We start from the raw sequence: 16,070 nt of genomic DNA, 5'->3' as shown, positions 1-16,070 counted from the left end.
CTCCCTGGCCCTCAGCTCGTCTACAGATAGTCCCTGGCCCTCAGCTCGTCTATAGAGACTCCCCGGCCTCCAGCTCGTCTATAGAGACTCCCCGGCCTCCAGCTCGTCTATAGAGACTCCCTGGCCTTCAGCTCGTCTATAGAGACTCCCTGGCGTTCAGCTCGTCTACAGAGACTCCCTGGCCCTCAGCTCGTCTACAGATAGTCCCTGGCCCTCAGCTCGTCTACAGAGACTCCCCGGCCTTCAGCTCGTCTTCAGAGACTCGCTGGCCTTCAGCTCGTCTATAGCGACTCGCTAGCCTTCAGCTCGTCTATAGAGACTCGCTGGCCTTCAGCTCGTCTATAGAGACTCGCTGGCCTTCAGCTCGTCTATAGAGACTCGCTGGCCTTCAGCTCGTCTATAGAGACTCGCTGGCCTTCAGCTCGTCTATAGAGACTCGCTGGCCTTCAGCTCGTCTATAGAGACTCGCTGGCCTTCAGCTCGTCTATAGAGACTCGCTGGCCTTCAGCTCGTCTATAGAGACTCGCTGGCCTTCAGCTCGTCTATAGAGACTCGCTGGCCTTCAGCTCGTCTATAGAGACTCGCTGGCGTTCAGCTCGTCTATAGAGACTCGCTGGCCTTCAGCTCGTCTATAGAGACTCCTTGGCCTTCAGCTCGTCTATAGAAACTCTCTGGCCTTCAGCTCGCCTTTAGAGACTCCCTGGCCTTCAGCTCGTCTATAGATACTCCCCGGCCTCCAGCTCGTCTATAGAGACTCCCTGGCCTTCAGCTCGTCTATAGATACTCCCTGGCCTTCAGCTCGTCTATAGAGACTGCCTGGCCTTCAGCTCGTCTATGGAGACTCGCTGGCCTTCAGCTCGTCTATAGAGACTCGCTGGCCTTCAGCTCGTCTATAGAGACTCGCTGGCCTTCAGCTCGTCTATAGAGACTCGCTGGCCTTCAGCTCGTCTATAGAGACTCGATGGCCTTCAGCTCGTCTATAGAGACTCGTTGGCCTTCAGCTCGTCTATAGAGACTCGTTGGCCTTCAGCTCGTCTATAGAGACTCGCTGGCCTTCAGCTCGTCTATAGATACTCCCTGGTCTTCAACCCGTCTACAGAGACTCCCTGGCCTTCAGCTCGTCTATAGAGACTCGCTGGCCTTCAGCTCGTCTACAGAGACTCCCTGGCCTTCAGCTCGTCTATAGAGACTCGCTGGCCTTCAGCTCGTCTACAGAGACTCGCTGGCCTTCAGCTCGTCTATAGAGACTCGCTGCCCTTCAGCTCGTCTATAGAGACTCGCTGGCCTTCAGCTCGTCTATAGAGACTCGCTGGCCTTCAGCACGTCTATAGAGACCCCCTGGCCTTCAGCTCGTCTATTGATACTCCCTGGTCTTCAACCCGTCTATAGAGACTCCCTGGCCTTCAGCTCGTCTATAGAGGCTCCCTGGCCTTCAGCTCGTCTATAGAGACTCCTTGGGCTTCAGCTCGCCAATAGAGACTCCCTGATTCACAGCTCGCCAATAGTGACTCCCTGATCCACAGCTTGCCTATAGAGTCCCTGACCTACAGCTCGCCAATAGAGGCTCCCTGGCCTTCAGCTTGTCTATAGAGACTCCCCGGCCTTCAGCTCGTCTATAGAGGCTCCCTGGCCTTCAGCTCGCCAATAGAGACTCCCTGTCCTTCAGCTCGTCTATAGAGACTCCCTGTCCTTCAGCTCGTCTATAGAGACTCCCTGGCCTTCAGCTCGTCTATAGAGACTCCCTGGCCTTCAGCTCGTCTATGGAGACTCGCTGGCCTTCAGCTCGTCTATAGAGACTCGCTGGCCTTTAGCTCGTCTATAGAGACTCCCTGGCCTTCAGCTCGTCTATAGAGACTCCCTGGTCTTCAGCTCGTCTATAGAGACTCCCTGGTCTTCAGCTCGTCTATGGAGACTCCGTGGCCTTTAGCTCATCTATAGAGACTTTAGCTCGTCTATAGGGACTCCCTGGCCTTAAGCTCGTCTATAGAGGCTACCGTTCGTATATGGAGACTCCGTGGCCTCCAGCTCGTCTCTAGAGGACTGTCTGACCTTCAGCGCGTCTCTAGAGACCCTCTGGCTTTCACCTCGTCTATAGAGACTCCCTGGGGATTCCATTGCCTTCATCTCGTCTGTAGATGATTCCCTGGCCTACAGCTCGTCTATAGAGACTCCCGGAATATTGGATACGTTCTTCGCTCCTTTTATCCACTTTCAAGTAGTTTCGGCCCCACCATTTTTTTTTTATTTTTTGTAAAATTTCTTATTTCAATTTCCCCCACTGTGTTCCGTTTGCCTTCACCTACATATATTTATAGACAAGTTCCAATTTTTCAGTCAGTTTATTAACAAACGTTTAGAGCAACGGTCAGCTAATAATTTCACAATCGATATAGCAATACAAAAAGCAACAGCAATGGATGAAGGAAATAGAGATAAAGGTATTTTTCTTTTTTGTTTTAAGCTAATCTCTTAAATTTCATAGCAAAATTTTTAAACTAAATCCATGCATTTTCTTTCCTCCCCCTCCCTTTCCATTTAGATGCCAGGAAAACCAGCATCGGTTCCTGTATGGAATGCAAATCAATTTCATCGCCTGACCGCAAGAGTCCACTGGATATGGCCAGTAACGAGAGTGCACCACGGCCAACAGTGACATTTACCACAGAAGCGATGGTGGAAGAGGCTATGAATTCGTTACATGCGTTTGGTCAGGACCAGCATAAAAATGCTACTAGAACTGGTGGCACTAGCAGTCCTGCTACTGCTGCATCTGCAACTGACAACTTATCCGCTGAATTCCAGATCAACACTGAATGTGACAGGGACAATATTACCAACAACAAAAACAGCGGCGACGGCAGCAGCACCACCAACAGCAACAAACATTTGCCAAACACTTGTGGTAACAGCGAATCACCAATCAAGGACTTTTACCGTAACGCCACCATTCTCATCACGGGCGGTACCGGTTTCGTTGGCAAGGTGTTGATACAAAAGCTATTGCGAACCTTTGAAGTGCGTCGAATTTACATGTTAATACGTTGCAAGAATAATATGACGGTGGAGCAGCGTTTGCAGGAATATTTCACCGAAACGGTAAGTTGAGCGGAGCAATGGAAATGGCAAGGGGCAATGTACAGTGATTCTTAAGAAAAAATGGATGGAAGGAAGGTTTTGGAAACCATGTAGGTGAGAAGGAAATTTTTCCAATTGAATGCGTTCTCATTGTACCTTAAAGTATTCCTATTTTGTTAAATGCCACCCCTTAGAAAACCACGTGGAAATTTTCCCATAACAAAAATTGTGTCCTATTTTTATCTATTCAATTGCTCAGGCTATCTGAGTGACATGACAAATTGGAATTTTATAAACAAGCAATGTCCTAATTAAATGTTAGGCTATAAAATACAGGCTTCAAGTTGCAAAGCGGAAAAATAAATGTGGTTGTGGTGGTATAAGAGAAATTAAGTGAAACAAATAACAGGTTGTCCACGAAATCCCAACACTGGTCGGATAGTTTTTTTAAAGGTTACAGACCCGAAATATCAAATAATGAAAATTGTTCAGTTGAAAAAAATGGTATGACCAGGACTTTCAAAATGCGAAGCAAGTTAGAAGTCAAGATATATACCCTTATTATAAGGTTTGACTTCAGTCACTTTTTGTGAAAACTTTTGGATTTTCTACGACTTCATCTATATTCAGTCGAATTGGCTTAAACAAGGATTTTAAAATATTGCATGTGGATCCATGTTGGGGCGCAGGGGAACGATAAAGCTTTTTTTTGGAAATTCGAGCCATAACTTATTTAAAGGTATGCAGGAAATTATACCCATGACTCGCACGTTATTTCGGCAGCGAAAAGACCACCCTAAAATTTTAGATTCATTCGAACAGCTCAAAATGCACAATTTGTTCAGCTCGATAAATTTTTTTTTAATCCAAACTTTATATATCATACCACATTTTTAGCCTTTTAATTTTTTATATATTATTCACGTTTTTTCCTTGCTTCGAAAAGAATAATAGGAAAATGGTTACCTTTTACGCAAAAAAGTCCTCTAAATCTTTGATTTTGAAGTTATCCGAGAAGGATATTAGGAAAATCATAGCACAATGGACCCACATCCAATTTTTCTGTCCAAAACTATTTCAACGTCAAGTAAAACCACACAAACCACAAGTAAACCCTAGAAACAAACAGGGGTCTCAATATCGAATTCCAAAATGTCAGCTCTATCCATTCTATCAAGTGCAAAATTTGGTACAATTTAGTACATTTCGAAAAATAATGGTACGCCTCCATATCAAATTTCATCTACATCCTAAAACCCGATCCCAATTTTTTTTACCGCCAAACCGCCTCTTTCTATCCACCCTAGACAAAAATAATGTCTGCAATACCAAATTCCAGAATTCCATCTCTATCCCAACACTCAACGGCATATCTTGTGGCATTTTACAGGGTGTGATAAAAAACTGCAACAAAGTCAAACGCCATAATTTTTACATTTTTTTTAATTTCATTGAATGAAAGCAAAAAATGTCGAAAATAGCATCTAATTTTAAAATAAGTTTAGATTTGTTCGAATTGGTCACCTTTGGCACGAATAATGGCCTTCAATCGGCCAATAAAACCGTCACACGCTGTCCGAATGTTGCTCTGCGGTATTTTGGCCTATTCTCGGCAAAGCGCTTGCTTGAGGTGATCGACACTTTGCTATTTTTTAGTGCCAACCTTCCTTTCCAAAATACTCCAGACACAATTGTCCAACGGATTGGTAATCGGAGATAATGGTGGCCACTGTGCGCTGGAAATGAAGCGAGGAACCTCATTTTGTAACCATTCTTGGGTGGCGCGTGCTGAGTCCTGTTGGAATGTCCAAGATCCGGAGATTTTGGTGGTCACTGTGCGCTGGAAATGAAGCGAGGAGCCGCATTTTGTAACCATTCTTGGGTGGCGCGTACTGAGTCCTGTTGGATTGTCCAAGGTCTGCGGCCAAAATGTTTGCGTGCCCAAGGCTTTAATACAACCTCCAGAATATTTTCCCAATAATATTCGGCATTTTTTCTGATGATGGTCGATTAATACGAGCGGAGAGCGACCATCGGCTGTTATGGCGGCACACACCATCACCATTGGCGGCGCTTTAGTTCTGGTGGGCAACCGAAGGTGCACATTTTCAGCTGACCTCTTTGGCAAGTAAACACGATCTTTTTGTTTGTTTACAAACTGCAGTTCACCACTTTCGGCCATGCGAAGCAACTCTTTAGCTCTTTTGAGTCCATTTTATATCCCTTGCGGTGTAAGTTATTGCACTTTTTGGAATTTCAATGGCTTTATACCGAACTAATTTTTTAATATTTGCCGAATGGAATATTGCGATATGTTCAGCGCACAAGCACAAGCCATTTTTCGGCCTCTGCGACGCGGTTTCGATCAACCGCTTACTTTTACCTTCCGTACCATTTCTGCTGATGTTGCTGTTTTCTTCTGTCCACTTCCTTGACGTCACGGTAACGAGCGATGGCATGATACACAAAGATTTATTCACATTTAGATGCTAACGCAAGCCACTTGTGGTTTTCCAGCCAAATATAAAGAAATCTCACTATTACGCTTGAATTCCATCACAAACATTTTTTTTCTGGAAAATTCTCACCAAAATGCTTGTGTACGCTTGTTAACAATACAATATGTTATCAGTAGAGTGTAAGTGGCTGACTAACTGACAGATTCAGGCTAAATAGCTGAGGCTAGAATTTTGAAATATTGTATGTCTCTTAATGTCGGGTACCATTGAGTAAGCTTCGTACACACATTCTCTATCCTAAGCCCCAAACCCAAATTTATTACCATAGTTTTCGTACCGTTATGCCTTGTCCAAAATCACCTATATCTCTCCATCCTAGACACAAATAGTGATCTCGGTAGCAAAATTTCAGAATTCTATGTTTATACTTTTCTTGCAATTATGGTACCCATTTCCAAAATCGCCTCCCAATCTCATATAAAGATACCAACAGGAATATGATTCAGGACTTCAGCTCTATTACACCCTATAACAAATTCAGTACTATTTGATACTTTTCATATAATTGTGGTACATATTTCCATCCACCATCTTCATGTCTTAACAACAGACACCAACAGTGACATCCATATTAAATTTCAGGATTCCAGCTCAATCCCATCAGCCAACACCAAATTTAGTACCACTTATTATTTTTCGCACAGAGGTGTGTCGCATTTCCAAACCACCACCAAATCTCAAACACAGATACCATCAGTAATCTAAATATCAAATTTCAGAATTTTATCTCTATCTCTTTACTCAATACCAAATATAGTACCATTCAGTAGTTTTCGTACAATTACAGTACACACTTCCGAAACCACCTTCGTATGTCCAGGATACACATGAAGAGCGTCTCTAATACCAAATTTCAGATTTCAAACACTATATGTTAAACCAAAACCAAATTGTACCAAATATTGTACAATTTAGTGCTTTGCGTGAACTTGTAGTACACATACCCAAAAACAAGCTATTTACTACAAACCTACCACCAACAGGAACCCTAATTTAAAAAATTAAAAATTCCAGCTTCATTAGCGTGACCCACACTTTTCCAAATTTATATACCTATATCTCTCCATTCTAGACACAAATAGTGATCTCGGTAGCAAAATTTCAGAATTCTATGTTTATACTTTTCTTGCAATTATGGTACCCATTTCCAAAATCGCCTCCCAATCTCATATAAAGATACCAACAGGAATATGATTCAGGACTTCAGCTCTATTACACCCTATAACAAATTCACTACTATTTGGTACTATTCGCATAATTATGGTTCATATTTCCATCCACCATCTTCATGTCTCAACAACAGACACCAACAGTTGCATCCATATTAAATTTCAGGATTCCAGCTCAATCCCTTCAGCCAACACCAAATTTAGTACCACTTATTATTTTTCGCACATAGGTATGTAGCATTTCAAAACTACCGCCAAATCTCAAACACATATACCATGAGTACCTTAAATATCAAATATAAGAATTTTATCTCTATCCCTTCATCCAATACCAAATATAGTACCATTCAGTACTTTTTATACAATTACAGTACACACTTCCGAAACCCCCTTCCCATGTCCAGGATACACATGTAGACCGTCTCTAATACTAAGTTTCAGATTTCATACACTATCTGTTAATCCAAAACCAAATTGTACCAAATATAGTACTATTTAGTGCTTTGCGTGAACTTGTAGTACACATTCCCAAAAACCACCTCTTTACTCTAATACTAAGTTTCACCTACCACCAACAGGAACCCCAATAGAAAATTTAAAAATTTCGGCTTCATCAGCGTAACCCACACTGTTCCAAATTAAGTACCACTTAGTACAAATTTTGAAAACCACCTTCATATATCATATTTATTTTCTAACTTTGATTCTCAAACCAAATTTCTATAGCTATTAGCCTTATCCGTTCACATCATGCCAAATTGTACCATTTTAGAAGTTTAGTAAAATTTTGGGACTTTTCGTAACCCTAAAGTTCGGATTTCCAAAAACCCTTTGGTACACCTATACTGCACTTCATCTGTGACTCTTATGCCAAATTTTAGAATTCTAGCTTATTCCGCTTGTCTAACAGAAATTATTAAATTTTTAGTACATTTTTTACTTATCGTACCCTTGTAGTACGAATTTCCAAAAACCCGAATTGTAAGTGTAGTCACAAATTCCGTAGTGCAAATTTTTAAAAAAAAAAAATCGAACAGTGTGGCTTGTTTGTTCGGGATACCGTAGTATTTTGTTGTTGCAAAATGGTCAGGCTTATCCCTTTATTGTTGTTTTTATAAAACAACGTTTGTTTATTAGTGGAGAACGATGGTAATGTTACCAGGGGGTAAGGCAGGGAATACCTAGGTTTCGGAAAGAGCCACCAATCCTCATCAGTTCCCTTGTTTTTGTCTGGGATATTCTCCCCAGAAGTTATTTTAAAAATAACTTCTATGACAAAAAACAACAATAAAGGGATAAGTCTGACCATTTTGCAACAACAAAAAAAAAATCTTAAGAAAAATGTAAAAAATGCAGGATTCCGGCCTCCCCGATCTATGCAAATCTACTCTTTATACGAATTTTACCTTCAGAATTTCGAATAAAGCAGCCGCATCTCACCCCAACATTTACCAATATTCGGATTTAAAAAATACTTTTTTTACCTCTTTGATAAGTATCACAGGACAGCATTTGGTTCTCTCAAGAATGTTTTTAGTTCCAATAGCCGGGCACTTAACTCGTCCTCGTCGGATTTTCAAACCACCAAAGTTTAGAAAAATGAACGCTTTTCAGTCTTCTTTTTATACCCTACACCATAAAGTGGTAAGGGTATTATGTCTTTGTGCATTTGTTTGTAACATGGAGAAGGAAGCGAGATAGACCCATAGTTTCTTTTGAGGATCTCCATAGAATCACTTTCTGAGTTAATTTATGCATGTCAGTCCGTCTGTCCGTCCGTCCGTCTGTCCATGTATTCTTGTGAACAAAATTCAGGTCGCATTTATTATCCGATTGAGATGAAATTTTGCTCAAATCATTTTTTTGGCCCAAGGACGAGCCCTATTGAAATTGGAGATAATCGGTAAAAATTTGGATATAGCTCCCATATATATCTTCGTCCGATTTGCCTTTTTTGTGCACCAAACGTGTAATATCAGCCCGAATAGTATGGAATTTTGCACATACAACCAAATTAGGCCTGAAAATAAGTATGCCAAATTTGATCGAAATCGGTTGAGATATAGCTATAGCTCCCATATATATTGTTCATCCGATTTGTTGTATTTGTTACGCACAGCCGTAATATGCACTCCGTAACAACGATATTCATGGACATACATCAAATACAGCTCAGAAATATCATTGCCAAATTTTATCGAGTCGGTTCAGATTTGGATATAGCTCCCATATATATCTTTATCTGGTTTTAAATTAATTTTGCACCAAAAAGTCCGAATTCAAAAGATACAAATGCTTCGGCATATTTAGTCCTTCGAACTTTAAATTATAATTATAATCATAGCGTGTATGATTGAATTCTCCCATTAAAACTTTTAATTGTTATGTCCGCCCGACTTTAGGACTTTCTTTACTGGTTTAAATTCTCATAAAAAGTCTCTCTCAAATCACTGTGCACCGCATACAAACATGTTCATCAAAACTTTGCTATTTACAACCATCACCACCAACAACTACACATCACACCTGAATGATGTTTACCTTTGACTCTTTTACAGATATTTGATACGATACGTGAACAGAATCCTGAACTCTTCGAGAAGGTGCATCCCATACGTGCAAATTTCAATGCAATCGATCTGGATATTACACCCACAGATCGTGAGCTGTTGAGCAATGAGGTTGCGGTAAGTAAACTGTTTTCCATCGAAAACATTTTCCAATTTCTCAACACAATATACGCCGGCTTACAACATCGGAACACACCTGCAGTTGTAGTGGTTTTCATCGTTGCTCGTGTTTTTTTTTTTTTTTTTTTTGTGTTTTTGCAATGCAATATACGAAATTAAGCCACAAGAGAAGAAGTTTTAACACAAGCCAAAACAACGACCAGCAGCAAGCAATAAACCGTTAGAAACTCCTGGCATTTAAAGTGTTAAGGGAAAAATTCCCCCAAAAAAAATATCAACAATTGCATATTATTGTCATAAAAATACCTTACATGATGGTGAGGGAGCTGACACACCCTCAAACTTTAGATTGCCTTCGAAATTTGACAAAATTAAGTCGTTCTTTTATTTTCTCATCAAAAATTGTTTTCACTAAAAACAGATTTATTCAATACTTTCTGTGCAAAACTAGTTTCGCATAAAAGTTACAACGGCATAAAACTTGTTGCAACACTGAGTAAACGTTTGAAGTTTCTACCGACAGTTTGACATGTTTGTATTTCTGATTGAAATGTAGAATGCCAACCAGCCATCCAGTCAGCCAGCCAGCCAGCATGTTGATGGATAACAAAAACAAACATTTATTCATTTGTTGAATTTGAATGTTTGCTGGAAGCCAACATATCGTAAAATACAACTAACACATAGATACTCACATGTACATGGCATTATCTAGTAGTAGTAGTAGTGGTACAGAACAAATGTAAAGATGTCTGTGGAACAGTTAAAATTGTAAATATATAATGGAATGAAGTCTTCATCAAATACCCTACCCAAATTTGAGAGGATTGCCTGAACGACTGACTGCCAAAACTTTCGATACATTTATAGGAAGTTCGAATAAAACTGTTGGTTCTCCGAAGATTTACATATATTAACGGAAAATATTTAATCTTCACCCTTTATATACCGCAGAAAACAAAAACATATTAGAAAGCTTCAATCGGTGTTTCTACGTATATATATACCTTCAGAATTTGACTACATATTCCAAAAGGGAATTATCCAAAAGGAATTAAGCCTTTCCATTTTCCAACAACAAAATAGTATGGTATCCCGAACAAACAAGCCTGTTCTATTCCAAATGTATATAATTTTTAAATGAGGAATTATTTTGAAATATGCGAAGTTTGAAGCGAAATCGGGATCTTCGATCTAATAGCGTCTAATTTGCATATATAACGTGTGAAGGAAATCTAATTTTTTCATACCCTTCACCAAAGTATGGAGGGTATATTAAGTTTGTCATTGCGTTTGTAACACCTCGATATATAAATTTTAGACCCGCAAAGAATATATATTCTTGATCAGGATAAAATTCTATGTCGATTAAGCGATGTCCGTCCGTCTATCCGTCTGTGGAAATCACTCTAGCTACCGAACAAAATTGAAGTAGATTGATAAAATTTTACTCAAATGCATATTATGTCTGTAGGATTTTTGGTATTGAAAATGGGCCATGTAGGTCCACCTCTTTGTATAGTCCCATACAACGGTAGCTCCGGATATTCGGTTCTTTGTTGATTTAAGCGACATTGTTCACCGGAATTCTTTTAAATTTGGTATTTGAAGTTCGAAATGAATACTACAGACTATGACAGAAAATTGTCTATGCAGGTCCACGTCTTCGTATAACCCCCATATAGCGGTACCTTCCGATATTCGGTATTTTGATGATTTTAGCGACGTTATTCACCGGTATTGTTTCAAATTTGGTATTTGAAGTTCGAAATGGATGCTGCAGCCGGAGACAGAAAATTGTCTGTGCAAGTCAACGACTTCGTATAGCCACTATATAACGATACCTCTCGATATTCGGTTCTTTGTTGATTTTAGCGGCATTGTTCACCCGAATTCTTTCAAATTTGGTATTTGAAGTTCGAAATGAATACTGCAGCCTAAAGCAGAAAATTGTTTGTGCAGGTCCACGTCTTCGTATAGCTCCCATATTACGGTACCTCTCGATATTCGGTATTTTGATGATTTTAGTGACATTATTCACCGGAATTGTTTCAAATTTAGTATTTGAAGTTCACAATGGATGCTACAGCATAAGACAGAAAATTGTCTGTTCTGTTCACGTCTTCGTATAACCCCCATATAACGGTACCTCCCGATATTCGGTGTTTTGATGATTTTTGCGACAATATTCATCGGAATTTTTTCAAATTTGGTATTTTTAGTTCATAAGGGATGCTTCAGCCTAAGACCGGATATTCGGTATTTTGATGATTTTAGCTACATTATTCACCATTTTTTTTTTTTTTTTGTTAATTTTCGCATTTGAATATTGTAATGGCTTCTGACAATGCCTATGCAGGTCCATGTCGTCGTATAGCCCCTAATGTTACAGCTACATTCGGTACTTTTAAGATTTTAACAGAATTTTTAAGGGATTTTATTGTTTTTAAGATTTGCCAAATTTATTCCAAATGGTGGAGGGTATTCAAAGTTCGGCCCCGCCGAACTTACAGCTTTTTTACTTGTTATTATTTATTGTGAAGAAGTAGGCCAATATATGTCATGATCGTTTCTGACCGAACGTTAATATAAATATTAATGCGAATCAAGTTTAGGCTATTCCGGGTACTCGATAACTCGAATAGAGACAAGAATATGGGAATGAGAAAAGTTAATGAAAGGCGAACATTAATTTTTCACACCGTTATTCAAAATTGTGACCTTTTATAGGGAGGTACAGGTAAGAAGTTTGAACTAAGCCAGGTACTCCCGTCGCTCAATGTAAGATTTAATTTTTTTTTGCAAAATATCTTTCTTTTGTAAGAGATGTACCAAAAAGCGTGAACCGATATTGTCCATCTCTGCACTCGATCTGAGCTTCATAAACATACAGGGAGATTTAATAAAATGCAACAAGGACAAATGCCATAATTTTTACTTTTTTAAATTTTATTGAATGAAAGCAAACAATGTCGGAAATAGCATTAGAATAAGTTTAGATTTGTTCGAATCGGTCACCTTTGGCATGAATTACGGCCTTCAAACGGCCAAAGAAACCGTCACACGCTGCCGAACAACGGTCTGCGGTATTTTGGCCCATTCCCGGCGAAGCGCTTAGTGCCAACCATGCTTTCCAAAATACTCCAGGCACAATAGTCCAACGAAGATTTTGGTGGCAATTGTGCCCTGGAAATGAAGCGATGGACTTCATTTTGTAACAATTCTTGGGTGGCGCGAGCTGAGTCCTGTTGGAATGTCCAAGGCCTGCGGCCAAAATGTTTGCTTGCCCAAGGCTTTAATACACCCTCCAGAATATTTTCGCGATAATATTCGGCATTTATTCTGATCCGACCATCGGCTGTTATAGCGGCCCACACCATCACCATGGCCTGCGCTTGAGTTCTGGTGGCCAACCGAAGGTGCACATTTTCAGCTGACCTCTTTGGCAAATAAACACGATCATTTTGTTTGTTACAAACTGCTGGATAACGAATGTTTTCTCGTCGGAGAAAACCAAATTCGGCAGTTCACAACTTTTGGCCAAGCGAAGCAACTATTTAGCTCTTTTGTGTCTATTTTCTTTCTGTTGCGGTGTAAGTTTTTGCATTTTTGGAATTTCAATGGCTTTATCCCGAGTTCATTTCCCAATATTTGCCAAATGGATTGTGGCGGTATGTTCAGCTCACGAGCCATTTTTTGGCATTTATTCACATTTAAATGCTGGAGAGCTCCAACGATAGCCACTTGTGGCTTTCCAGCCAAATATAAAGAAATCACACTATCACTCTAGAATTTCCATTTTTTTTTTTTGGAAAGTTCTCCAGTGCCGTAGAAATGACAGCAGTCTGAAAATTTTCATCTCACCCTGTATTGTTTGGTATCCAAAAATACTCTTCCCATAGTACATTACAATGTCGACTCCGTCGTTTGTTAATCTGTAAAATGATTTGCTATTGAATTTTCTGATTTGAAAACTACAGAACGAACAAAAACAACAACAACAAACAATGTAAATATTCAAATTGATGAATACAAACGCGAATGTTGACAAGTTTTCTGATATGTTCGTAATTGAAATACAAGCATTCTTTGGTAAAACTGCAGCGAACAAATAAATGAATTTCAGAGAGACATTCAGTCAATAAAAGGCATGGCATGGCGTGGATGGTATGAGTGTATGTCGATTGTAACATACATACACATACAAGTGAATACATATGTTTTACTGAAAAAAAACACAAATAAAAAAACAAAAAAAATATACATTATGTTGAGTATTGAGTTTTGTTTTTGTTTCATTTCATTTCACAGATTGTTTTCAATGTTGTCGCCTCGGTGAAGTTCAATGAAAAACTAAGCGATGCCATCGGCATCAATGTGCTGGGAACAAATAAGATTTTGGATCTGGCTATGGAAATGAAACATTTAAAGGTAAATACACGAAAAAAATATTGATAGACATGGTCGAAAATATAAAAAAACAAAACTAATTCCATTCCAGTCATTTGTTCACATTTCAACGCTCTACTGCAACTGCAACCGGAAACACATCAAAGAGAAAGTTTACGAAACGGAAATTGGCTATGAAAAAATAATGCAGGTAATGTTTGTGGAAATGAGAGGGGTCCACTAAATTGTTAACCCAACACATGGTTAAAGTGACGAAATTCAATCCTCAATCCATTTGCAGATTTCTCGCATATTTGATGATGAGACCCTGGAAAAGTTTCGTCCTTGTCTAATTGGAGAGATGCCAAATACCTACACCATGACCAAGAAATGTGCAGAGAATCTGGTTAACCACAAAGCGTTTCATTTGCCAGCCGGAATATTTCGACCACCAATTGGTAAGCTTATGTTAAAGAAAGACTGGCAAACGGTTTTTAATACTCTTAGGACCGGAGTTGGTATGTCCTTGTCTGCCTTCGTTTTAAACGAGAGATGAGGAAAAACTTTAGTTGCTATTTCCCAAAGGCAATTATACACTCTCACACACACACACAGAGATATACATACCCTCAACTTAATAGAACTTTCAAATAGTCAGTTAATGGTTTTAGTTGTGATAACAACAACAACAAAAAAAACAAGTAGAGGATAAAAAAAACGAACACGAATGTTTAAAAGCATCTCGAGTTAATAAAAAATTACCATTTTGCACATTTTTGTAACAGTTGATGTTGCCGTGGTCGTTGTTGTAGTTCTTGCTGTTGTTGTTGTTTTAGCTGTTTGTTTGTCAAATACAAAAGTGCAAAGCAGAGAACCATATAACAAGTGCATTAGTTACTAAACTGGTGTCCCAGTGGCTGATAGTAACATTTGGACAAAACTTTGAAAATTAACACTGGAAGAAAAGTAGGGGCTAGCGTAAATAATAGCACTGTGGGACAAATGTCAATGTTTTTAATAACTTCGAGGAAAGTCCGGCAGATTATGAAAGTGGAATTAACCAATTAAGATAGTATCAGGCAGTTTTGCCGACAGATGTATACCCCCTAGCCTTGAGTTATGATTATTCGAATTGTTAACCCTTAATGAGGGAGAATCCGAAGCAGTTGGCCAATATTAACCATTTCGTATCTGACTAATATTAATATTACAATTTACCAGATTTGGAATATATCGACAACTTTCTATACTTTATATGAGACATGTTAAAATTTTTGGAAAATGTTTAAATATGCGAGAGGTATGAAATATAGCGGAAGGAAGTTTTCCATTTGCATACTTCGTCTAATACAGATAAAATGGTATGTGCGAACTTTGAAGGAAATCAAATATTTAGATCCAATTTTAAGCGAAATTATAAAAGTCCGATAAGTGACAAATTCATCTCAGGTTTCACGTTGAGAAAAATTTTTTGATACAGCAAGTTATGACGGATAAAGATATTTACAAGTAAAAAAGCTGTAAGTTCGGCCGGGCCGAACTTTTAATACCCTCTACCATTTGGTACAAATTTGGCAATTTCAAAAAAAAATTCTGTTAAAATCTTAAAAATACCGAATGCTTATACGACGACCTGGGCCTGCATAGGCAACTTTTGTCATAAGTTATTACAATATTTAAATGCGAAACTTGAAGAAAAATGTGTTTATAATGTAGCTAAAATCATCAAAATACCGAATATGGGGGGTACCGATACATGGGGGCTATACGAAGACGTGGACCGGCACAGACAATTTTCTGGCATGGGCTGAAGTATCCATTACGAACTTCAAATACCAAATTTGAAACAATTCCGGCGAATAATGTCGCTAAAATCATCAAAATACCGAATATTGGGAGATACCGTTATATGGGGCTATATGATAACTTGGACCTACGTGGCCCATTTACGAACTTAGCCTGCCTACTGGCAAAATATATATGTGTGCACAATTTTAGCGTTCTATCTCAATTTGTTTGAATGCTAGCGTGATTACAACAGACAGACAGACGGACATTGCTAAATCGTCTTAGAATTTTACGCTGATCAAGAATATATGTACTTTGTTGGGTCTGACATGAGTATTTCGAGGAGTTACAAACGGAATGACGAAATTAATATACCCTCCATAGTATGGTGGAGGGTATAAAAATTGTGAACCTTTGTGGGTGAGGTACCACAAGGGGTG

General features: G+C 39.2%; 1 protein-coding gene across 1 annotated transcript in view; it reads left to right on the top strand.

Moving 5' to 3' along the window:
- The first annotated feature begins 2,352 nt into the window (after nt 1-2,352).
- The window catches only part of LOC101890000 (fatty acyl-CoA reductase wat), a 32,476-nt gene continuing 18,758 nt past the window's right edge, over nt 2,353-16,070 (top strand). Inside the window, exons 1-6 of the mRNA XM_059130414.1 lie at nt 2,353-2,438; nt 2,540-3,096; nt 9,322-9,450; nt 13,765-13,884; nt 13,955-14,053; nt 14,144-14,300. Of these exons, the coding sequence (XP_058986397.1) occupies nt 2,414-2,438; nt 2,540-3,096; nt 9,322-9,450; nt 13,765-13,884; nt 13,955-14,053; nt 14,144-14,300 (1,087 nt within the window). The 5' untranslated portion in view covers nt 2,353-2,413. The remainder of the gene's footprint in view (nt 2,439-2,539; nt 3,097-9,321; nt 9,451-13,764; nt 13,885-13,954; nt 14,054-14,143; nt 14,301-16,070) is intronic.

Source organism: Musca domestica, unplaced genomic scaffold, assembly GCF_030504385.1.
Source record: "Musca domestica strain aabys unplaced genomic scaffold, Musca_domestica.polishedcontigs.V.1.1 74, whole genome shotgun sequence".
Classification (NCBI taxonomy): Eukaryota; Metazoa; Arthropoda; class Insecta; order Diptera; family Muscidae; genus Musca; species Musca domestica.
This window is presented reverse-complemented; position numbering and strand designations above follow the sequence as displayed.